At 37.4% G+C, this 25,385-nt stretch overlaps 3 protein-coding genes across 3 annotated transcripts in view; all 3 read right to left on the reverse strand.

The window, feature by feature from the left end:
• The window catches only part of LOC124170128, a 48,048-nt gene extending 31,915 nt beyond the window's left edge, over positions 1–16,133 (reverse strand). Inside the window, exon 1 of the mRNA XM_046548823.1 lies at positions 15,697–16,133. The gene's annotated coding sequence lies outside the window, so the exon portion shown is untranslated. The remainder of the gene's footprint in view (positions 1–15,696) is intronic.
• Positions 1–25,385, reverse strand: part of LOC124170135 — a 254,629-nt gene that overhangs the window by 210,836 nt on the left and 18,408 nt on the right. The gene's annotated exons all lie outside the window — the stretch shown is intronic.
• LOC124170133 lies at positions 5,973–12,258 on the reverse strand. The gene is made up of 2 exons (XM_046548828.1): positions 9,802–12,258; positions 5,973–8,787 (listed from the first exon to the last, which is right to left on the reverse strand). The coding sequence occupies exons 1-2, from the start codon at positions 11,107–11,109 to the stop codon at positions 8,782–8,784; spliced, it is 1,314 nt and encodes a 437-aa protein (XP_046404784.1). The 5' UTR covers positions 11,110–12,258; the 3' UTR covers positions 5,973–8,781.

Raw genomic sequence — 25,385 nt, forward strand, 5'->3', positions numbered from 1 at the left:
AATTAAAAACAAAATTTCATTGAAAATGACGTATTATTTATTATAATGGCATTCAATGAAGTCCATAAAATAAATTCGCATAGTACAGCGGCACATCATTTTGACGCCGACAGTAGTGCCGGTGAGCTTAAGTTAGTCAGGAGCGAAAGCCTCTTCTTCGTGCTCAAAGTGCGTGATTCGCTCTCCGGTTGTGACGCAGCGCACGTGAATTGGGTTGCTAGTGGCATTACAAGCTCAGATCTCCAGACCACATTGTCCGTTATAGTCCACGAATTTCCATGATGGGTAAATACAGTTCGGTGGCTTATCTAGCTGAAGCACTCGACCGTAATTCGGAGGATCTGGGTTCGAATCCCGGCTACGGCGAATGATTTCTTCCTCTGCTGAATATTCTCCCGATTTGTGCATTGCAGTTAATGCTCTGTGAAGCTCTCTTCTAGGTTAGTCCAGTTATATTTCAGACTTAATTAACTTTATAACAAAGCTACTGGTATTAACTAACCTAAGGTTCAGTCGCTTTGGAATTACTGTGAAAATTTACGATCAATCAATATTATCAATCATTTTGTGGGGAGACACTTCCACAGAGCGTCCGGGCCAATGTTAATTCATTTGCATTTACGGCAACGTCATCACTCATTTCTCCAATTGCAAATATTTTCAAACACAGGAGCAGGTATTTCATAAGCTTCATTCTAGTTAGCTGAGATATATTTCGACATTAATCCTTAGGAAAACATGTGCTTGATCACCGCACATTACTCATGCTATACACTTTTATAAACAAATGAAAGTTGTTCACTACAACCGCCAACAACAATGAAACTTTTGGATGGATACAGCTGAAACATAAACAGCTGAAGTGTCACGAGTGATACTTTCTCGTGATAATTATTTTTGATGCTGAGAGAGGAATTTCTCGGAGATTCCAAGGACTTATTGAACGACCCTCATAATTTATGTATTTTGTTTCCAATCTCAAATATGAGAAGATTTCCCAGACCCTTGTGGCCCCTTCCCCCTCCGCAAAAAAATCCTGGATCCGCCTCTGGCATGATTCACATATGTACCGTCTTCTTCGGTGACAACCAATACCTTTTCGCCATTAGTGTTTCACCTCCGTATTATTTTAAGAATAGGAATGCGTACCAAATATAAAAAGAATGAGTACAAATATGACGCTTTTCCGACACATTTTAACTTCGCTATATATTATTCCATCACCTAAATTCATCGGCTTATCATCGAATCACGAGTTGCTACATTACCCCGCACCCACACAGCGATGATAATATTTCACTACAACCGATAATTTTGCTTGAACTAGTGTTGATATTATTTCCACTGATGTATCAAATGAAAAAAGTCCTAAGAATTACACGTAATAAATAGAAAAACTATGTATGTGCATTATACTGCATTTTACACGTTATTATAATAATTATAGCATTCAAAGGATTAAGGTAGGTTTCCATGGAGTATTAAAGAAGTGATCTGGGAGCCTCCCTTTCCTTCCAGCGCTGCCTTCTTCAATTCACAGTAAGGCCTACTCCCATTCAATTAATATAAAATTCTATTCTTTTCCTTCCCCTCCCTCGTTTCCCAAACATTCTACCCTCTAACACCATTTTCAACATCCCCTCCCCGCTAAGTATTCGCTCCATCCATACATTGTCTCCTCCGTACCTCATCTAAAAGATACCTCTCCTCGCCAACCATGTCCAGCACTTCGTCGTTCCTTTTCCTCTCCGTCCATCTCACCCTCTCCATTCTTCTCCATACCCACATCTCGAATGCCTCCAATCTTCTCTCGTCTTCTTTCCTCAATTTCCACGTCGCACAGTGGGCTTGAATCGAAAAAAGCTGGCCAAAACCTCAAAATCGATTTTTTTGAGCTAGGAAGTTGAAACTTCGCATGCACATTCTCAAATAAATTGTGCATAACCTCCCAGATTATTTTGGTCCTGTGTTTTCACTTTAACAATATATGTGAGGTCAAAGTTGAGCAAATTTAGCGAAAAACGACCACCCTCGATTTTTTCTGAAAATTGCCGACTTTATCCTCGTGCAGTGGTTTTATAAATAGTTTTATCGACAAAACTGTTATACCATCTTAATTGACACTTCTTATTCTTTCATTTTAAAGGTTTTTAAAGATTTCATTACATCAATAACCATAGATACATAACAAAATGGCGGAGCCTGTTTTCAACCCATTTTTTACATAAACGTAGAAAAAAGTAGACATTGTCACCGGCTTACACTAAGTAACTTATATTATGTCGTTCTTTGAAGCTTCTACATTGAGAATCTAAAGTCAAACCTTGCACCAATTTGCAACCCCGAATTTTAAATCGTTTTTTCGAACGCACGGACGACTCCGGTTCTGGCCGGCGGCGGCGGAGAGTACGGCGACGCGGCAAGCGGGTGGATGCAATATGGTCTCATTCATTTTTATGTGTGGATAACAGATATATTAGTGACGGAAAATAATCACCAGAAAGTAAAATTTATAAATATTGCTACGAATGACTCTCACTATGCAATCGCTGGGCACTGCAAGAGGTGCACTGAAAGGTTTCTTTCTTTGAGTGCATTCCATGGAGAATGGACTTAAATCGCGTTCTTAAAGTGGGGAAGCTAAATTTGCTCAACTTTGACCTCACATATATTGTTAAAGTGAAAACACAGGACCAAAATAATCTGGGCAGTTATGCACAATTTATTTGAGAATGTGTATGCGAAGTTTCAACTTCCTAGCTCAAAAAAATCGATTTTGAGGTTTTGGCCAGCTTTTTTCGATTCTAGCCCACTGTGCGTCGTCGCACCGTAGAGAGCTACACTCCAAATCAAACTCTTCACCAACCTTTTCTTTAAACTCTTACATAACGATCCTTTCAGAAGCTCCTGCTAGTTCATGAACGCCTCATTTGCTAAATCAATTTGCTTCCTAATGTCCCTCGCTTCCCTTACCATCTCTTTAGCGTACACGTTAAAGAGCAGCGGCGATAGAGGAAAGCCTTGCCTCACACCTCGGCCAGTGCTTGCCCACCCAGATTCTCCGTCCGCTACCCTCACTTGCGCAGTCTGCGCCATATACAGTAGGACGGATCGTAAAAGTCGATTTTTTTTCAAATCCATCTGGCCCAAAGAAAAAAAGTTGTGGGACCGATCAAAAATAAGGCCTGAAATGTTTGAGACCTCTATGGGAACCTCTGACCCTCGCTCAAATGAAATTTAGGGGGGGAAGCTCACAATTCCAAAAATATAATATTTAATGGTCATTCCCTAGAGATTTTGACGATTTACTGTCCTTTAGTGCAAAAATTTCGTGCATTCTGACGTATCTGCCACCGTTTAGCCACAAAATGCTTAATGTGAGTCCGCACTCGCGAAAAAAATATCTCAACGCCCACGCAGCGTCGCGGATACAAGAGCGGTAGGCCGATCCCGTCCCCTCCCCGCTCGCTTCTCCCCCTCTCACGCCAAGAATACTGCAAAATTCATCCCGCGTGTGCTGCTAGTAGGGCGTTCATCTTTGATAATATAAATCGTAAGATGGTAGAAGGTAAAAAAAAGACTGCGTAGTGAGGAGGCTTATCTCTTATTTGGCCCCTCGTCGGCGTTGAAAAAAATCTATATTACCAACTTTTAGAGAAGTTATGAAATATTTTTAGATCCTTGAACGCAGGAAAGGAGCCTACGGTCCATAAAATGGTCTCTCAAGTGGCTATAAAGGGGTTCGAACTTTAGATATGCGCTTCTATTCCGGTATAGGGTAGTTTCCTTCATTAAAGAAAACGAAAGGCATTGATTGCGATTCGTAACCCACCATTAGTGTATTCATAATACACAAATTATTTGGTTTTGGAAATACTGGTTTAGACGAATGGCAAGGGTCAAATTTTATCCTCATTTGAAAAAGGCCACATTGGCGCCCATGCGATTCCACTCCACATGACGTCACAGGGACCTAGTTTCTACACGAGAGGATAGGAGTTATGCACCGTCTGAGGTTACCATTGCATGCATGAGGCACAGAGCTCAGGGAAACATCTCTAATAATCTCCTACTAAAACTGGCTAAGGTCGGAAAGTTTTCTTCCTTTGATAAGGTATTAATAAACCTTTTTTAAGCCAAGCGCTACCATCCACCAAGGTACTCAGCTACCCCCTAGCAGCCTGCGACGTATCACCGTTAAGCCTCACCTCAACGTCACCTCACCGGGCGGGAGGGGGAACCAGAAATACGACGCACGGAGATATTTCCCGGCATTCATACTTCAGCGTCGCGTTTTCGCACGCTTGAAATTTTTCACTTTTCATTTAATCGCGAAAAATAGATATCGTCATTTAAAAATCAAAAAGCGTGAAATACGTACTCCAGGAGTAATAATCTTTCGATTAAGGCAATAAAAAATAATAGGAAACCACCCAATTGTCCGACAACAGCTACTAAATGGATTTATCCGGCTTTTAATTTGGGACCACTGTCGACTATTTTAATACCTATTGTGTCAGTGACCCCAACCTCCGTGGTATGATTCTTACCTTGCGTTTAAGGTGTTCTATACTCGACACATACCAGTCCGTTTGAAAAAATACCACTTATTGCTTTATTGCCTCGGTCAATGAAGAGGTTTTCGCACTTCTGAAGATCACTTCTCTTCGACATCTGCGCAAGCGATTTATACGAAGTAGCTCGCACGGGGTTTTCCACAAATACTTCTTTCCAATTGGTCGAAAAACATTCCTTTCACGACTTCACCTAGAAAATCAGTCACTTTATCTTTGTGGTTCCGAAAGGATCCCAGTGCTTGTCCTACGTAAGGTAATAACAAGGGTTTCTTTTACCTGGATCGTGAAATTTCAGAGTTGAGGCCAAACGACCACTATTGGTAGTGAAGGATATCTACTTAATTTAAAAAGGTACTTTTTCCAATGAAAATGTGAAAGTGAGTGTATTATTCAGGGAATGTTATTCTATTTTCATCCTTGGCCGGTTATTTACACTGTTGACATTTCGTATGAGAAATAAATGGAGTGCTTGATAGTAAATTACAAAGAAATTCATGACATTATAGTTAATGAAAATCGAAAACCTTCGCATTAAAAACGTAAATTGGCCCTTCAATATATTCTCCATAGGTAAAATTGGGTAAAGGCGTGAAGACAAAGGAAATTTTAAAGAACGCTATGAGCTAATACTTTTTCAGTCGATATTTACAGAAGTTGAAGAATGTAAGAGAACTATCGTCGAGTTTGAAATAAAATTTCGACGTTGGTTAGAGAAGGATACACCGTTCCCAGAAGACTTGCATAAATCTCTTCTTGAGACTTCTTGCTCATGTTGGCACCTGTATCAACATATTCCCATTGACTTAATCACACGAAAAAAAATTTGTGCTGGGCTGAAATGGGAGATCTTTTTCGAAGGCTCCTCGTTACTTTGAACCTTATTATATCAATAGGCATGTATGTGATAATGATAAAGAAATGTCTCCAAAGACATATGAATCTTACTTTTACTGGAGGAGCTAACTTCTGATGAGAACAGTGACGGAATCCAAAGAAAACTGCTTGTGGGCTGGAAAATTTATTCTTTAAGTTTTCCCATGTATTACCCAATTATGTTAATTTATCATGAGTCATAAATAAATTTGTATGGCTTGCTTTCAATTGCATTTTCTAACATAAATTGTTTAATTAAGTGATTTCTTAAGAGTGTTCTCTCAGAAAAAACGTTGAAAGAAAGTTTATCTGTTAAATAACTATATCATTAACGCTGTTTAAAAGGTTATTTCATGCATTTAATGTGAACTTTTTATTCAAATAATTCAGTTTAATTTTAAACTTATTTTTTATTGCTACCGATTATTTTCAATTAAATGTGCCCTCTCAAATGAAGCGGTCAAAATAATCGATTTTAGGATTTTTGCAGTCTCCACAAATTTGTTTAAAGAAATCCCATAGTCAATTTTTTGGCAATATTTATTAGTTTCACGTTATACAGCCTTCAAAATATTTCAGCGAGATACTTAAACAAACTTATAAAGATATGATTTTTGGCCAGCATTCTTCGATTTCAGACCACTACAAGCATTGCGATCAAGTCATGTTCATGCATTCAATGAGTATTAACTTCATTATTTAGTCTAACACTGCCTAAGTATATTCTAAAGTCTCTTTTTGACTTTGGCTCAAGTAAAACAAATACTGCAAGTTACTTGGAATTTACCTTATGAGTATCCATGTACAATAAATTGAATAAATATCCATTAATCGTTTTCCATCATTAAGGTAAGCATGCAAATTAAATTTCGTTATGTTATCGCTACACCCGAACTATCCTCCAACACCAGCCCTTGAGCATACTTGGCACAAGTGAAGTCATTAAGCCATTTTTATCCATGGTAAAATATTTATACATTTTATTCATATTTCTCTTGTTGAAAGAGTTTTACATATAAAAATTATCATAATAATATAAATGAAATATATTTTTCAAGGATAGCTATAAACTTTTGCAAAACTGGATCAGTAGTAATTTTATCTGTAAATGTCAATGGTAGCATAAGATTGACCAAGATGATTTATGAACTTCACTCAATTGAAAAACCATTTTTTCAATTATATGCTATTCAACATCAGTAATGTTGCATTTCAGGTAAAGGTATTCCTCACACTGCCGTTAAAAATGTTTGTTTCAACCTAATAACCGTACACAGCATGGGTTCACGAAAAAATGAAAGAAAGTAGTTTTAACAGATTTAACGACATTCAGATTCCCTGAAGATGAGACTTAAGTCTGAGTTGTAAATGTTCACGTGGATGAAGAATAAAACCTGGTGGTAATACCAAGGAAAGCTTACACACAATATTAATAGGAAAAGCAAATCCTACTGCCAGGTTCTTATAAGCGATAAAAATTGGCTTCATTGCTATATTAACGTTACTTCATTTACATAAGTGTTACAAAAATCAGGCATGCAGTCACAATTGCATAGATATTTTGAAAAAAAGATAGAAATTGCTTGTAAAGTTTAAAGACATAATTAGAACCATAAAAGAAGAAAAGTAAAAGTGAAGATTCATCATATGAAAACGGAATAACTTAAGTAAGGATCATTTTCATTCAACTACGAAGATTAAGCAACAATTATTATTAGAGTGAATAATTAAGTGATTAAAATTTTTACTTGGAGATGTGAAATCACTCTCCAAGATTAATATTTACAAGTTAAAAATCATAATGCAATTAACATTCAAAATATTAACCTGGCACCAGACATGACTGTGAAATCTTATAAATCCAGAAAATATAACACCACCAAACAGAATATAATGAAATTATTACAATCTACTCACACGATATGACCAACAAATCCAATCTCCTTCAGAAAACAAACAAAACATAATTAGAACCATATTTCAAGTACTCCCACGTAGCAGAGGGAATACGTATGTTGTTCAACAAAAGTTTAATTACAGACAGAACCGAATGAGTAACGTATTAAATGCTGAAAATTAAAAAGTAAAGTAACATACAGTTACATAAAATGAAATCCATGCACATATTGAACGATTTGACAAGGAAATAGCCATAATAAACAATGGAGCCTACGACTAAAAGAACTCCCATAGGAGAATGACATCAAAAAGACATTATAGAAATAGCTACATTTAATATTTATATGTACAGAGAATGTGTACAATGATAATCTATTGACCTCCATTTACTCCTACAAAACAAAGCCAGCTCTCGTTAGAAATAGGAGACATTAATCGTTGTTCATACAAAAGCACATGCATATTTTTTTATGCAACTGAATATTGACTATATAAGAGTAATGTTGAAAATGTATATGTGCATGTATAAAGACAATAATCCTCCCTAACACAAATGATAATATGATATCGACAAAACTGAATGAAAATGGTAAATAGTCACGAACATATGGGAATGGAAATTTAAGGATTTTCGTATTATTTGATTGTGAAATTTTTAAATGTCTCCAAAAATGTAAATAATGTATAAAAAATCAAGTCAAAACCTTTGTTTAGCTATAACTTAATACAAAACTGAATTTTACGTCATAGATTTATATCATAGGGCAGATGTTTGAACTCCATAATATTTAACGAATACATTGAACTACATCATGTTAACATTTCAGCATCATCGCTGCAAACTACAAGGAAATGTTTTAAAATTGCATGGGCCAATCAGTGTCAAAGAAATTAACCAATAAAAAACAATATTCACTAAAGGGTAGCATAAAAAGGAGATAACAAGGCAAAATATAATTGTAATAGTTGAATTAGGGCAACTTATGTTGCAAATATATAGAATTGAAGATGGCTTGAAGCAATATAACAAGAAATATTAAATATGTAAACCAATATGGTGTGTTACTTCAAAAAACTTGCATATTCATACATGAGATGTAAAGTGTAATATTATAAAAAAAATAAATATATCAGTAGAAAACTGAAATAAACTGTGACTAAATGATGTGCCCACATTATTGTAACAACACACCTCTCAAAATGTGATTACCATTCTAATAAAATCAGTACCATGTAGCAAACATGAAATCAATAAAAATAGGAGTGTTTGTTAACATAAGATAAGTGTAACTATTACATGAAATGCGAGAGTACTTAAGTTGACCTAACTTTACGTAAACTGAAAGGCCTCATGAAAATCTACTGAAGGTAAACGGAATATTCCTCTTCTGGACCAGCTCCATTGCATCCTTTAAAAGGAATCACGCCAAATTCATCTCTGAAAGAATAATAAACAGAAATTAATGGATGCCACCATGAAAAAAGAAAGCAATAACAACCAATGTGCGAAGCTACCATTGGGTCCATATTCATATTGAGATGAGATATTACTCCCATTTGCAGAAATGCAATTGGAATAATAATAACAAATAATTATGAAATATCTTCATATAAATCTAAGTTCCAAAAACAATTATTTATTTTATAAGTGAAAATTATTGGATTTACTGCTCTTTCAATTTTACATGTCCATCACTAGGTTGATATATCATGGATTTGAATATTGACAATCTTCAACTTTCTTGTATCATATTAACTTAAACTATGATAATTATCCATTAGATTAGAGTTTGAAGATTTTGAATAGTCACCATTTTAAAGTTATGGCATCTTTGAGCATGTTAGAGCTGTATTATGGGCTATCTTTTGAAAGGATATATTAAATTTGTTATATCAGGTGATAGAATATTTTATCAAAACTTCATTCCTATGCTAAATATGTTATAATTACAACACCTGTCTAACAAGGAATCATACTACCCATAGAGCACAGAGAAAGGACATGTTTAATGAGCCAGAAGTTTCATTTCGCCTCTAAAAGCAAAACATTTAAAATTAACGGCTCACTTTTGGATCATATTGGAAAATTAAATTACGAACAAATTTATCAGTTATTAAAAACTGCGTTGATACTTAAATTTATGAATTAATTGTTGCATTGCTCGTATAGCTTAAATGATTATTTGAATGTTTTAACTAAGACAATAATATAATGAATCATCCCAAATAATTGCAAACAATGTGTATTATTCTCTTTTACACAATAGCAAAGAAAATAAGACTCCAGACTGCAATGCCTGTGCAGTTATGTATTTACTCCATTTCTAGATATTAATTAGATTAAAATAGATAAAATAGGGATGCCATTGGATAAAAAGGAAGTAATCGATTTTGTTTTAATATTACAGAGGAAGGGGAAGTATAAGTATGAGAAATGAAAAGTTATACTCACCCTTGCCTTGGCTAGCAGTGTCGGCATCACGTGGTTAGAATACACGGAGAGGAGGAGAGGGTGGCACTTCTGCAGATAATCTCTTCCTTTATTGGATCCCTCATAAGCGATTATCCGAGGGACAGCAGCTGCGAGGTGACATACCCTTGCCAATTCCGTCGTCTGATTCAATGCATCACTGATCCACCAATATACCCATCCCCTCTTCCTCCTCTCCTCCGCCTCCTTTACAGCCCTCATCCACTCTCTCTCACGTTCCACGTCTCCCTTGCTATACGGCCTCCCTTCATTACCAAAGACCAATTTCAGGGATAATTGAGAGAGGGCCCAAGCTAAGTCAGCACATACGTAAGTCTCACTACCACATGCATCCAAATACACCGTGTCACTCTCAAAATCACAAAATGAACAGAAATCACTCCCATCCCTCTGAGTCCCATCCAATTGCACAACCTTCTTCTTCATCCTTCCAATGTTCCATAAATCGCAGTCCACCATCACCTTCACCCGATCATCCCCACTCAAATATTTTATAATACAAGCAGTGCAATCATCTTCATCGTACATTCTCTCATACACCCTACGCATTTTATTCACTCCATTTCCGTACACATAAGTAGTCTTTCGCAACATGGCATCCACACACTCCTGTCTAGCTGTAACTGGATCCAATTGTGCTGGACTGATTGCAGCCTCCCCTCCTAATTCAAACTTTATAGAAGTAACATCTTCCACAGTCGACGTCACCGCCTCCTCCAAGCAGCGCAACAATGTGTCTCGTCCACACACTTGCGTCTTCAGTTCCTCCAATGATGAAATCAGCTGGCACATTAGCGATTTCATCTCCTGCCTCAATGCGTCCACAGAGGACTTGAGGGATTCAATATCCTGATTATTCCTAGCTACGGGTGTAATGTGGTCATTGCTTCTACTGGATGATGGCTCCAGGCGGTGCATCATCGCTTGGTCCCTCCTGTGGACCAATGTTACCAACTTTAGAATGAGGGAGCGGTCCAATTCTTCTGGGAAACGCCGCACCATCTCCTCGGCAGAAGAAACTGCGTTCAATTGAGAGTCATCCTTAAGATCTGTGTCTGCCCCTCTTGCAAGCAGCTCTTCCACCCAATCAGCCTTCCCAAGCCTCACACCAACATGCAGGAGAGTTTTTTGCCGCAAGTACCGAACATTTACATCTTCCAACATGTCCAGTAAATCTTTATGATGGAGCAATGAACCAGTCATTAATCCATTTAATAGCCTCTCATCGATAAATTCTTCAGCGATACCAACAGACACATTGCTTGCCATTTTTATCAAACAACTAGGTAATTATTTTAAAGTTTGATGTAATTTGAAGTGTTTGTTGGCAGACAGGAAGTTGCCAATGGATACAATACGTGGTGGCGATGGTCTGCTATGAGTAAGATACTGTCTCAGCGTTAACGAGGAAGGATGAAATATTGACTGCAAAGAAACGGAATGAATATCAAATTATTACATAAAATAAGCAACAGTAATAATTACATAAAAACTTATAGTAATGCTGAAACAAGAGAACTAGCATAGGCCTGACTTGAAAAACAAGTATAAATATACAACGCAACTCAAGAAATAAAGACAAATGAACAGAAGTGGTATCTATCAAATGGCATAACATACACTCATCATTTTTATGATTAAACTTCTAATTCTAAGCTTACCTGAGCAATATGATTATCAAAAAAGATTTTCGGGACGGTATTTAAAGGACAGAAGAAAGCGAGTGCCTTATTAACTACCAAGTAAAGATTAAAAAGGAAATTTCCCTTCCATTTGATTAGTCACATAATAATTCTTATTAATGGAGTAACTAGAAATATGATTAGGGGGGAATTGGATAGCAAGGGATTCCAACCTCCCTCTGGGAATATTATTGAATAAAGGCATGCCTCATATACATTTTACATTACTTTGACACTACAAAATTAACTCAAAGCGAATGTAGTAATTAAATTTCGTAACTGGATAAATATTTAAAATATTTTTTTCTCTGGGGATTTGTGGGATTATCTATCCCCTCAACCCTCCATAGTTATGACACAACTATTACAAATATTCAAAGCTTTGGAAACACCATGAAAACCTACAAGAGATGACCCCTGGTGAACACTTCTGACTAGGTTTTCACGAGAGCGCAAAATTTTATTAATGACTCTAAAGTTTTACTAAGCCCAAAGATAGTGACTTTAAATATTTAGCCTACCCTTTTTAAAAAATAAGCAGTTGTTTCCAAATTTAAAGATGTTTTTTCTATAATCACCAACTGAAGCCTACTTCATTTGAAAAGTGCTAACTAACTTAACCCGATTAACTAAGGAAATCACTAATAGAATTAGCGATAGGTAAATAAAAGGAAAGAAAAATATTGCCGTCGTAACTATAATTATACATTTACAACCAAACTTTAAATATGCATGCTGTAGTAGATAGCCTATTTAGTTGTATGTGGATTCCGAATCTCTGTATTATCTTTCTCTTCTCGGATTGTGAAATGGATATAATGTGATACGTAATATGAATAGAGATAAGGGAGACATCTATGGGGAGGGGGAGGTAATATTTACGATAACTCTCAGATTCTTGACATGCTCACCATGGTTACGGAGATGTTGATCAGTCTTGTCGATTTCAGAATTCTATTAGCTATCACATCGCTTAGAAGAATGTAGCTCACTGGGTTCATATCCTTACTTTTCAACTTCAGCGTAATGTTTTCAGGGTATTGGGAATGTTGCTAATTGCATTAAATGAAAGAAAACTTTAGGTCGCACTACCAAGAACTCACTATATTCAGCCAGAAATTCAAATGCACACGACTCAATTTTCAAGATTTATTTATTTGAGTCCTATTTTTTGCTTTCAAAGTTCAGTTTTTCAGCTTCTCCGACGCAATGTAATAGTAAAAATGGACCCAAATGACTGAGAAAAAGCCTTTTCGAGGAAAGTAACTCTCACTGAATATTGCTAAGGATAAATAATCAGAAAATCAATAACAATATTTTCCATCATTTATTAGTGAATCGCCTTTCCAAAATTGTCTCTCTTTTCATGAGCGTACCTAGCTGAGTGCTGGAGGGGGCAACTACACCCCTAAAAGCGTAAAAAAATTATAGATAAGACTGAAAGTAATGATAAGATTTGGTTTCGCGATTAAGTGAAAATTTTCAAGCAGGCAAAAATGCAACAGCTAAGTATGAATGATGGGAAAAGCCCGTGCTACCTCATTCTGGTTCAGGCTGCCACTGTGTGAGGCTACCTTGGAGCAAGGCTATGAGCACCGCCATGACGCAGGCTGCTAGCAATTATGATGTATAGCGGGACAATTGATTTATTTAAACAATTTACTCGGTCAACGAGCTAATGCATGAAAATTAAGGAGGTCATATCACAAGAAATAATCCAAAAATTCTCATTTCATAATCTTGTGTAGCTTTGCATTTACGTTATAAAATATCTTTCTGGCTAAAATTTTCGTTACTTTCATGATGCGAATATTAATGCAATTCCCTTAATTATAGCAAGCTTCCTCAGAAAAGATTTGGCAAATAGATTATTTAGACTTTGCAATATTTTTCTAAACATATTTCACGAAAGTAACATGTTGAAAGTTTTTGCTGACACTTCAGGGCAAGCGGGGCACAGTGGGACAACTCAGATTGGGGCACAGTGGGATGCCGACTCACAGCCCAGGTACTTTGAACTTTTAATCTCCGTGATGTAAATGCACTCAAATGCTTACTTTATAGTGTTTTAGCTCTAGAATGATGCTTTTGGATTTGAAGCAAAATATTTAAATGTGACAATGTGAGGACAAAACCACATAATGACAAGAGCAAACCCCAAAAGAAAAGTAGAGCCAAATAGTTAGTGAAATAACAGTATAATATAAGTGACTAATTAGTGTGAAACCCGATCGTATGCGACAATTTGTCTAAATTTCCTGAATCCCACTACTGTTATGCTCTTTATAAAGAACAGCTTAGTCTTGGCCAGAAGAGAGGTTGAGGTAGTGAGGAGAGAGTCTCATAAACATTAGTTGCTGCGAAATTTCTCCTTTCTACAGGCCAGCTCAGCAAACATTCAGTGATTTGCGTGAAAGTGAGAATAGCAGGAAATTAAAATTTATTTTTCCAGAGAAATTTGTGGTAAGAATATTTGCAGCGTATAATCTATTTAATTTAAATTATTCATTAATTGAATTTTTGAGATTCATAGCTTATAAATTACCACCATAGTAACTGTGACTTAAAACTGCAGCACGACTGCACCATAGACTGTCTCGCACGAAAAAATCAGCATCTGAGTTTGCTCAGAGAAATGGAAAGAAATACACTGTGTCCTAATTTAACGGCGTCACGCCTAACGTTGCTTCACGATAAAGTTGACCAAAAATCGAAATCCTTGATCACCTAACGTTGCCAATGCTTCGCGATAATGCTGTTCAAATTATGTGTGACCAAAAAGAATTAACAGCGAATAGGACGCTAGCGCATCTGATTGACGATTTTCGTTCGACAGAAAAGGTTAGCATGGTAGCTTATGTTAAGTCTCCATCTGAGAAAATAATTATTGCCTCATTTACCCATTATCCGTATATTTTTCTGTTTCTAACCAAAAAATATGTCTACGAAAAGGAGTGACGATGCTGGCAGTTCCACGGATGTGAAGAAAAAATGGAAAACAGTGACGTTAGAACAAAAACTGAATAATAACATAAAAAACATTATTAAAATAAGTGAACAAGGTAAGGCAACTGCTGCAGAGATTGGTCGAGTTATAGGTTTTCAGACGAAGACAGTCAGGACAATTTTAAAGAACGAAGTGGAAATTAAAGAATTTGGGAGAGTTGCCACTCCTCGAAGTGCCGCACATTTATCTCGCAGCAGAAGCACAGTTTTAGTGAAAATGGAACGCTTGCTTACTCTTTGTTATGAGAATGAAATGCTAAAAAAACAGCCTGCAGACCCATCAAGATTTCAAAGGAAACCAATGGCAATTTATTGTGACCTCACTTAAGATTTCAGCATTCCTGAGCCTTTCACTGCCAGTCGTCAAAATGAATGGTGAAGCAGCCAGTGCTGACAGTGAGGCTGCCAATACATTTATGGAAACTTTTAGAGCAATTGTGGAGGAGGGAGGTTACCTGCCTCAACAAATGTTTAACGCAGACGAAACGGGGTTATTTTGGAAGCGCTTGCCGACAAGTACCTGCATTTCAATGGAAGAGAAGACCATGTCTGGGTTCAAAATGGCCAAAGATCGATTGGGAGGAAATTCATCGGGAGGTTGTAAACTTAAGCCAACGTTGGTGTACCATTCTGAGAACCCCAGGACACTCAAAGGTTTATCTTAAGACCGTTTGCCTCTCATATGGAAAGCCAACAAAAAAGCTTGGGTTACACAGAATGGTTTGCCGACCATTTTTGTCCCGAGGAAAAACGGTAAAGAAAAGAATCTAGATTTTAAAATACTACTCCTTTTGGACAATTGCCCTGGTCATCCTCCCAATCTCGACGAATACGTTGAAAATGTAAAAGTTGTCTTTTTACCACCTAACACCACAGCACTCCTACAACCCATGCACCAGGCTGTAATAAAAACATTTTAATGTTATTATCTACGCAGGAACTTTTCGCAGGCGATGACTGCAACCAACGATGAGTCGGGCATTACTCCTTGTGAGTTTTGGAAGGCATATAATATTAAAAATGCAAAACAAAATATTGCGCATGCCAGGAATGAAGTTAAAGTATCAACTTTGCACAAAGCTGAAGGAAGGTTCTTCCAGAACAAATTGTTGGTTTTCAGGATAGTACGGAAGCCATCAAGGACGAGATTAACAAGATTGGGAGAGACCTTGGGCTGGAAATTTCCGGGGATGATGCAGAGGAGCTGTTGGCATCCCATGAAGAGAAACTCTCAACAGAAGGCCTTCTCCAGATGAAACATCAGAAGAGTCTGGAAGGGGAAGATATTGGCGAAGTCACAGTAGTGAAACAACTCACTGCGAAAGACATTAGTGAGGCTATGAAACACATTGAGTGTGCTATGAATATATTCAGAGATCGCAATCCTGACATGGAAAAGAGTGCAAAAGTGTGTCTGGCGAATGAGAGTGGTATGGCTTGCCGTAGAGAATTATGTCGAGATAAAAATAAGGCCGCCACCCAGAAAACCCTTGCTGATTACTACTTCAGGAGTGCCGCTAATTCCCCCTAACCCCAACCCTCAACATCAGGTCGAGACAATTAACATTTGTGTTGTTTCTTTGCTTATGCTAAGAGACAATTTGTGATGTTTTGCCATTAAAATACTTTCTAAATTTAGTTTGCATATTTCTTTAAATAATGCCTCATTCCCAACCTTTTATCGTTGTGCTGTGCTGTAATTGTTATTTTGCTGAAGTGAATAATCGGCAATGAATGTTTCTCGCGACTTCCGCCAGGTTAAAGATTTCATATCAGCGTGAAAAGTGACTCTCTTTTCATCCTCTTGTGCCGGAGTCCCAGATTTTTTTCATTTTTGCCCTATAATTTATATCTTTGGCCTGGTTCAGGTGTAGGTCGCAATGTGTTTTTAAAATTGACGACTCCGATTTTTGGCCTCCTTCGATTCACATCCGGGAAATTCTGGATTCTTTACAAGGAAATGGAACGTGAGGAACCAATTTAAGCTTTTTACATTGTTTTTTAAGGGAAATACTGCATCGTTTAACGTTGTTTTGCCAAACGTCTAGTTTTTCAGGGACGAATAGATGACGTTAAATAAGGAGTCACTGTACCCGCCATTCTGCGATCAGAAAGAAATTGATGATGATGATTGGTTTTACGGTTTAATGAAGCAGAATCCTTCGATAAGCCTTTGCAAACTAGAGGCAACCTTGCTGGCAAGAACCAAGGGCTTCAACAGGACAGTTATGAGTGCATTTTTTTCGATCTATCAGGTCTTCATGTGAAACACGTATTTTCCACTGGAAGTTAATACAATCATGTTGAAAGTGGTTCCTCTACTGTTCAACTCCAATGAACCGTGATTGCCTCCAAAGGTGAAAAACAAGAAGGCGAAGTTACCTCCTCTGAAAGAGGCTCCTCGATGACATTGTGTTATATTATAAATGCTCAGGTGAATACAATTCCTCCATTTTTTGATTTATCTAGAGTAAAATTCTTCCCAAAAATACTGTTCAAGTGTCCCATACGATAAGTGGGTGCTACAAAGCCTTCTGGATGGATGACTTCTAATTTATTTTTACTGGTTTTAAAACATTTCATCGATCATGCAAAACGATCTACAGAATCGAACACACGATCTACAGATACTCGGAGGCTGCGCGCTAGGCTTAGATTGCTTGAACATTTGGAAATGGATATATCTTTAAGAGCGACATGGAGAACATATTATATCAGACCCACTATATTTCCAGATCAGACAGAAGCGATAAATTAAGAGAGATATTTTGTCAAACGGATAGATGTTGGAATTCGTTTTTCTTCCGAACCATAAATGATTGTAATGAATGCTAGTCGTAATCTCGTTTTAACATTTTTATTTTATAGGTAGACGGCTGATGTCTTAACACTCCATGCCACACGCCTTTTGGGCGGATTGTTGGGTAATATGTAGATGTAGTATAAAAGACAATGAAATTCACAATATAAAGCAATAATACGACTAAATTTTCGGTGGCTTCACCACCGTCTACGTAGTTAGGAACAAGAGTATTGGAAAAACCTGGGGAAGGGCCGAGGGGGTGGGGTGGTTGAGGGGGTCCAGGGGAGGGGGAGAGTTGGCTGAAGCAATTAATAAAGGGATTGTCTATTAATGTTAAATCGTTTGTTTTTCATATTTTAATTCGCTCAGTCGGTTTCAACTTTCACACGCATTAATCACGAACTCTTGGATCCGGTTGACAGGAATCAAATAGTGAGGATAATTATTACAGTTTTGGTTTTATTTCATTATATCACTTAATTAATTCCACCAACTCTTGCTTAACTTTGTGGTATTTGTGTATGATTGTAATGAATGCTAGTCGAAATCTCGTTTTAACATTTTTATTTTATTGGCAGACGGCTGATGTCTTAACACCTCATGCCACACGCCTTTTGGGCAAATTGTTGGGTATTATGTAGATGTAGTATAAAAGACAATGTAAGTCACAATAAAAAGCAATAATACGACTAAATTTTCGGTGGCTTCACCACCGTCTACGTAGTTAGGGACAAGAGTATTGGAAAAACCTGGGGAAGGGCCGAGGGGTTGGGGGGGTTGAGGGGGTCCAGGGGAGGGGGAGAGTTGGCTGAAGCAATTAATAAAGGGATTGTCTATTAATGTTAAATCGTTTTTTTTCATATTTTAATTCGCTCAGCCGGTTTCAACTTTCACACGCATTAATCACGAACTCTTGGATCCGGTTGACAGGAATAAAATAGTAATGATAATTATTACAGTTTTGGTTTTATTTCATAAAACCACTTAATTACATTCACCAACTCTTGCTTAACTTTGTGGTATTTGTGTATGATTGCAATGAATGCTAGTCGTAATCTTTTTTTAACATTTTTATTTTATTGGCAGACGGCTGATGTCTTGACAGCCTCTGCCACACGCCTTTTTAGGCGGCTTGCGGAGTAGTATGCATATGCAGATAAGGAATTGAGGGCGAGGAGACAATGGTGTTTTATGACACATTAGGCAATCTATTTTTTAATTATTACTGCATTAATATATTGGAGAGAGATTTTGTTTGGATGAGATTGGGAAGATGGAATCGCAATTGATTAGAATTGCGAGAAATAAGAAGTCTTAAGTTCACGGAGCTCTTATACTTCGATGCTTCCTGATGGATTGAGTCGTCTGCTTATCGTTTGGGAGATTTTTTAGCGCAGAGAATACACGCAGTCTTGCGACTAAGGTATCAGTCCAAGGCATACCTGATTTTATAACTATATATAAGTAAATATAAGTTCCAACGAATAGAAATCTTCCCCCTAAATTCATTTTCTTGCAAGCGAAAATTAAGACAACCTGAAAGGTGGTGCCCATCTTTAATGAGTTGGTGACGTCATGGGGGGGTTCTCGTTTGCGGTCAGCCCCACTCATTGCCTGAAAGCCATGATAATTTAGGACTACATTTCTTTAGCGTAGGCCCAGCGTGCTTTTTCAAACAGAAAATTAAACAAAAGGAAAGGGCGTACCCAGGATCAAAACTACTACTCGTCTACAAGACATGTTTTTTCAAGTTAAAGGTAAAATTTAAGCATGGAAAGGGCGAATGAAACAAACATTTTAAGCATATTTCACAGTGTCCGGCGATATCTGGTGGAAATGTTTTATATCCATAAGAATAAAATGAAATGGTAAATTTCCACACGATTTCATTTACAAAATACCGACCCGGTTTCTATTTTATACCTCGATAATGATATATAATATCGATTAGGACCTTGATATCGATACTAAATGTCGAAACCGGTTCGGTGTTTTGTAAATAAAATTGTGTGGAAGTTTAGCATTTCATTTTATTCTTATGGAAACATTTTAAGGATACTTTAACAGCTATATATTAGTTTTCAAAATTATTTGCTTGGCAAAAATACTATTTTCCTCTGAGACATTTGCGATTTTTGCTTCTAGGGGGAGGGGAAGCTGCCCCCTCCTGCCCCTCGCTAGGTACGCATATGGATGTGTGAACACCGAACGAAATAAATAGTTCCGACCTGGCGAGGAAGTAAATTGTCACAATATTTTTTAATTTGCTGTACATTTTATCTTTTTCTGCCTTTTTTAAAGGTTTCTTGCTCCATTTTCAGCAAATTCTTTCCTTTAAATTTATGACAGGCCGCGGCTAATGAACAATTGACAAGAAAATATTACGTTGTAGCTGCATAGCAGTATGTTTTTGAGAAACATTAGAAATAAGTACCTTGTTGTACTAATAGTTGAGCAAGCAACGCAAGGACTCGTCTGTATAATAATAAAACACCATTTTCTGCATAAGTTGTATTGAATGGAGGGAACCACCCTAACATATGTGAAAATATACTTTTTTAAGTCGGAAACAGCATCTTTCGAGGATAAGTGCAATGTTCATGCCACGGATTTTAGGAAAGGAAACTACCATTTAAGCCGTTATGACCAGATAACTCAATTGCCGATGATTTTATGCTTTGAATCCATTTCGGTATCATTACAAGTGAGGTTGGACGATGGTGTGCATGGTGCCATACACAAGACTCAATATGGAGGATGCGACAGAGAATTAATTACCGAGAAAGATAATGAGACGAGATCAGAAGGATACGAAGAAGATAAAAGACGTAAACAACGCAGAAAATTAGAGCGATAGAAAAGTATTTGTCCTTTTTATCTTTTGATTCATGATGCGATAACTGCCTGGTAGGAGATAACTCCAGCTGTGCGAATTTTTATGTCTTTTATATACTAATAATATGTATTTTATCAATAATTATATACACTTTATTTCCATATGGTGAGCGTGCTGGGTGAACGTGGACCGAAAACATTATTTTTTCAAAGTTACGACTTAGAATGAATTTTACATTTTAGTTGCGTCAGTAAAAGTCTTAAATTGGTCTCCCAATATTTTAACTATACGATTCGTATCTTAACGTTGTGTTTTTTAGCTTAATTAACTCATAGGGGCGGCCCTGTTTGGATTTAAGCGTTCCTACATTTTGGATATCGGTTTCAGGAACAAGTTTTTAATCGCCCAAGACCCAATGTTGCGTATTTCGCGCGTTATTTTTGTATCGCGGGTGACTCTTTTAAATGTTAACCGTGGCTACTGCCAGCGTCAAAATGATATGTCGCACTATTTTTCGAATTTATATCTGGACTTCAGTAAATGCCATAATAATGTTTACTACGTCATTTTCAAGGAAATTTTATTATTAATTCATATTTATTTTTTGTTTTATGAAAAATTAAAAACAAGTAGACACGAGAGTGCAATAAATGATTCCGCGTACTATAAATTTTTTAACCGTTTTGAACTTCAAGAACTATGTAACTTTCACCCGGGGAAAACTACCACGTCTACAACATTCATTTACCAAAACAAATTGCAAACATTAATGTAGATTAAGAAAATACCTTTTTTGTATTTTCAGAACGCATGGAAAATTTTCAAATAAATTGAGAAGTGTTTCTATCAATTTTATTCTTTCTTTTGGGGTAAACTGTAGGACTAGATAGTGTTTAAACATTTTCGTTATGTTGCAACAAAATATGCGTTCTAAAATACGCAAAGCCCTTTCATTAATCTACATTAGTTTCTACAACTTAATCTGGAAGATCAACGTTGTAGACGTAGTAGTTTTCCCAAGGTTGAGTTACAAAGTTCATGAAGTTGAAAAAACGGCTAATTTTGTGGTGCGCGGAATTATTTATAGCACTTGCGTATCTACACGTTTTAGTTTTCCGTAAAACAAAAAATAAATATGAATTAAAAACAAAATTTCATTGAAAATGACGTATTATTTATTATGATGGCACTCACTGAAGTCCATAAAATAAATTCGCATAGTACAGCGGCACATCATTTTGACGCCGACAGTAGTGCCGGTGAGCTTAAGTTAGTCAGGAGCGAAAGCCTCTTCGTGCCCAAAGTTCGTGCTTCGCTCTACGGCTGTGAACCGGTTCTTGATCACCGCACATTACTCATGCTATCCACTTTTATAAACAAATGAAAGTTGTTCACTACAATCGGCAACAACAATGAAACTTTTGGATGGATGCAGCAGAAACATTAACAGCTGACAAGTCACGAGTGCTTCTTTCTCGTGAAAATTATTTTTGACGCTGAGAGAGCAATTTCTCGGAGATTACAAGGACTAATTGAACGACCCTCATAATCGACGTATTTTGTTTCTAATCTCAAATATAAACCAGACCCTTATGACCACTTCCCCCCTCCGCAAAAAAGTCCTGGATCCGCCTCTGGCACGTTTCATATATGTAACGTCTTCTTCGGTGACAACCAATAACTTTCCGCAATTATTGTTTCACCTCCGTATGATTTCAACAGTAAGAATGCGCACCAAATATAAAAAGAATGAGTACAAATATGACGCTTTTCCGACATATTTTAACTTCGCTATATATTATTCCATCACCTAAATTCATCGGCTTATCATCGAATCACGAGTTGCTACATTACCCCGCACCCACACAGCGAAGATAATATTATACTACAACCGATAATTTTGCTTGAACTAGAGTTAATATAATTTCCACTGATGTATCAAATGACAAAAGTCCTAAGGATTACACGTTATAAATAGAAAAACTATCCATGAGCATTAAAATGCATTTTACACGTTATTATAATTATTATTATAGCATTCAAAGGATTAAGGTAGGTTTCCATGGAGTACTAAAGAAGTGATCTGGGAGCCTCCCTTTCCTTCCAGCGCTGCCTTCTTCAATTCACTCTAAGGCCTACTCCATTTCAATTAATATAAAATCCTATTCTTTTCCTTCCCCTCCCTCGTTTCCCCAACATTCTACCCTCTAACACCATTTTCAACATCCCCTCCCCGCTAAGTATTCGCTCCATCCATACATTGTCTCCTCCGTACCTCATCTAAAAGATACCTCTCCTCGCCAACCATGTCCAGCACTTCGTCGTTCCTTTTCCTCTCCGTCCATCTCACCCTCTCCATTCTTCTCCAAACCCACATCTCGAATGCCTCCAATCTTCTCTCGTCTTCTTTCCTCAATTTCCACGTCGTCGCACCGTAGAGAGCTACACTCCAAATCAAACTCTTCACTAACCTTTTCTTTAAACTCTTACATAACGATCCTCTCAGAAGCTCCTTCCTGTTCATGAACGCCTCATTTGCTAAATCAATTTGCTTCCTGATGTCCCTCGCTTCCCTTACCATCTCTTCAGCGTACACGTTAAAGAGCAGCGGCGATAGAGGAAAGCCTTGCCTCACACCTCGGCCAGTGCTTGCCCACCCAGATTCTCCGTCCGCTACCCTCACTTGCGCAGTCTGCGCCATATACAGTAGGACGGATCGTAAAAATCGATTATTTTTTCAAATCCATCAGGCCCAACGAAAAAAAGTTGTGGGACCGATCAAAAATAAGGCCTGAAATTTTTGATACCTCTATGGGAACCTCTGACCCTCGCTCAAATGAGATTTAGGGGGGGAAGCTCACAATTCCAAAATTATAATATTTAATGGTCATTCCCTAGAGATTTTGACGATTTACTGTCCTTTAGTGTAAAAATTTCGTGCAATCTGACGTAACATCCACCGTTTAGCCACAAAATGCTTTATGTGAGTCCGCCTTCGCGAAAAAAATATCTCAACGCCCACGCAGCGTCGCGGATACAAGAGCGGTAGGCCGATCCCGTCCCCTCCCCGCTCGCTTCTCCCCCTCTCACGCCTAGAATACTGCAAAATTCATCCCGCGTGTGCTGCTAGTAGGGCGTTCATCTTTGATAATATAAATCGTAAGATGGTAGAAGGTAAAAAAGACTGCGTAGTGAGGAGGCTTATCTCTTATTTGGCCCCTCGCGGGGTTGAAAAAAATCTATATTACCAACTTTTAGAGAAGTTATGAAATATTTTTAGATCCTTGAACGCAGGAAAGGAGCCTACGGTCCATAAAATGGTCTCTCAAGTGGCTATAAAGGGGTTCGAACTTTAGATATGCACTTCTATTCCGGTATAGGGTAGTTTCCTTCATTAAAGAAAACGAAAGGCATTGATTGCGATTCGTAACCCACCATTAGTGTATTCATAATACACAAATTATTTGGTTTTGGAAATACTGGTTTAGACGAATGGCAAGGGTCAAATTTTATCCTCATTTGAAAAAGGCCACATTGTCGCCTATGCGATTCCACTCCACATGACGTCACAGGGACCTAGTTTCTACACGAGAGGATAGGAGTTATGCACCGTCTGAGGTTACCATTGCATGCATGAGGCACAGAGCTCAGGGAAACATCTCTAATAATCACCTACTAAAACTGGCTAAGGTCGGAAAGTTTTCTTCCTTTGATAAGGTATTAATAAACCTTTTTTAAGCCTAGCGCTACCATCCAGCAAGGTACTCAGCTACCCCCTAGCAGCCTGCGACGTATCACCGTTAAGCCTCGCCTCAACGTCACCTCACCGGGCGGGAGGGGGAACCAGAAATACGACGCACGGAGATAGTTCCCGGCATTCATACTTCAGCGTCGCGTTTTCGCACGCTTGAAAATTTTCACTTTTCATTTAATCGCGAAAAATAGATATTGTCATTTAAAAATCTAAAAGTGTGAAATACGTACTCCAGGAGTAATAATCTTTCGATTACGGCAATAAAAAAATAAAAGGAAACCACCCTATTGTCCGACAACAGCTACTAAATGGATTTGTCCGGCTTTTAATTTGGGACCACTGTCGACTATTTTAATACCTATTGTGTCAGTGACCCCAACCTCCGTGGTATGATTCTTACCTTGCGTTTAAGGCGTTCTATAATCGATACATACCAGTCCGTTTGAAAAAATACCACTTATTGCTTTATTGCCTCGGTCAATGAAGGGGTTTTCGCACTTTTGAAGATCACTTCTCTTCGAAATCTGCGCAAGCGATTTATACGAAGTAGTTTGCACGGGGTTTTCGAAAAGTACTTCTTTCCAATCGGTCGAAAAATATTCCTTTCACGATATCATCTAGAAAATCAGTCACGTTATCTTCTTGATTCCGAAAGGATCCCAGTGCTTGTCCTACGTAAGCTAATAACAAGGGTTTCTTTTACCTGGATCGTGAAATTTCAAAGTTGAGGCCAAACTACCACTATTGGTAGTGAATGATATCAACTTAATTTAAAAAGGTACTTTTTCCAATGAAAATGTGACAGTGAGTGTATTATTCAGGGAATGTTATTCTATTTTCATCCTTTGCTGATTATTTACACTGTTGACATTTCGTATGAGTAATAAATGGAGCGCTAGAAAGTAAATCGCAAAGAAATCCATGACCTTATAGTTAATAAAATTGAAAACCTTTGAATTAAAAACGTAAATTTGCCCTTTAATAAGTTTATCAATATTTGGGTAAAGACGTGAAGACAAAGGAAATTTTGACGAAGGCTATGAGCTAATACTTTTTCAGTCGCTATTTATAGAATTTGAAGAATGTAAGAGAAATATTGACATGTTTGAAATAAAATTTCGATGTTGGTTAGAGAAGGATACACCGTTCCCAGAAGACTTGCATAAATCTCTTCTTGAGACTTCTTGCTCATTTTGGCACCTGTATCAACATATTCCCATTGACTTAATCACACGCAAAAAAATTTGTGCTGGGCTGAAATGGGAGATCTTTTTCGAAGGCTCCTCATTACTTAGAACCTTATTATATCAATAGGCATGTATGTGATAATGATAAAGAAATGTCTCCAAAACATATGAATCTTACTTTTAATGGAGGAGCTAACTTCTGATGAGGACAGTGATGGAATCCAAAGAAAACTGCTTGTGGGCTGGTAAATTTATTCTTTAAGTTTTCCCATGTATT

Source organism: Ischnura elegans, chromosome 13 (genome assembly GCF_921293095.1).
Source record: "Ischnura elegans chromosome 13, ioIscEleg1.1, whole genome shotgun sequence".
NCBI lineage: Eukaryota > Metazoa > Arthropoda > Insecta > Odonata > Coenagrionidae > Ischnura > Ischnura elegans.

Excerpts from the sequence above, each read along its gene's own strand:
- LOC124170133 (XM_046548828.1), bottom strand. The coding sequence starts at position 11,109 with ATGGCAAGCAATGTGTCTGTTGGTATCGCTGAAGAATTTATCGATGAG.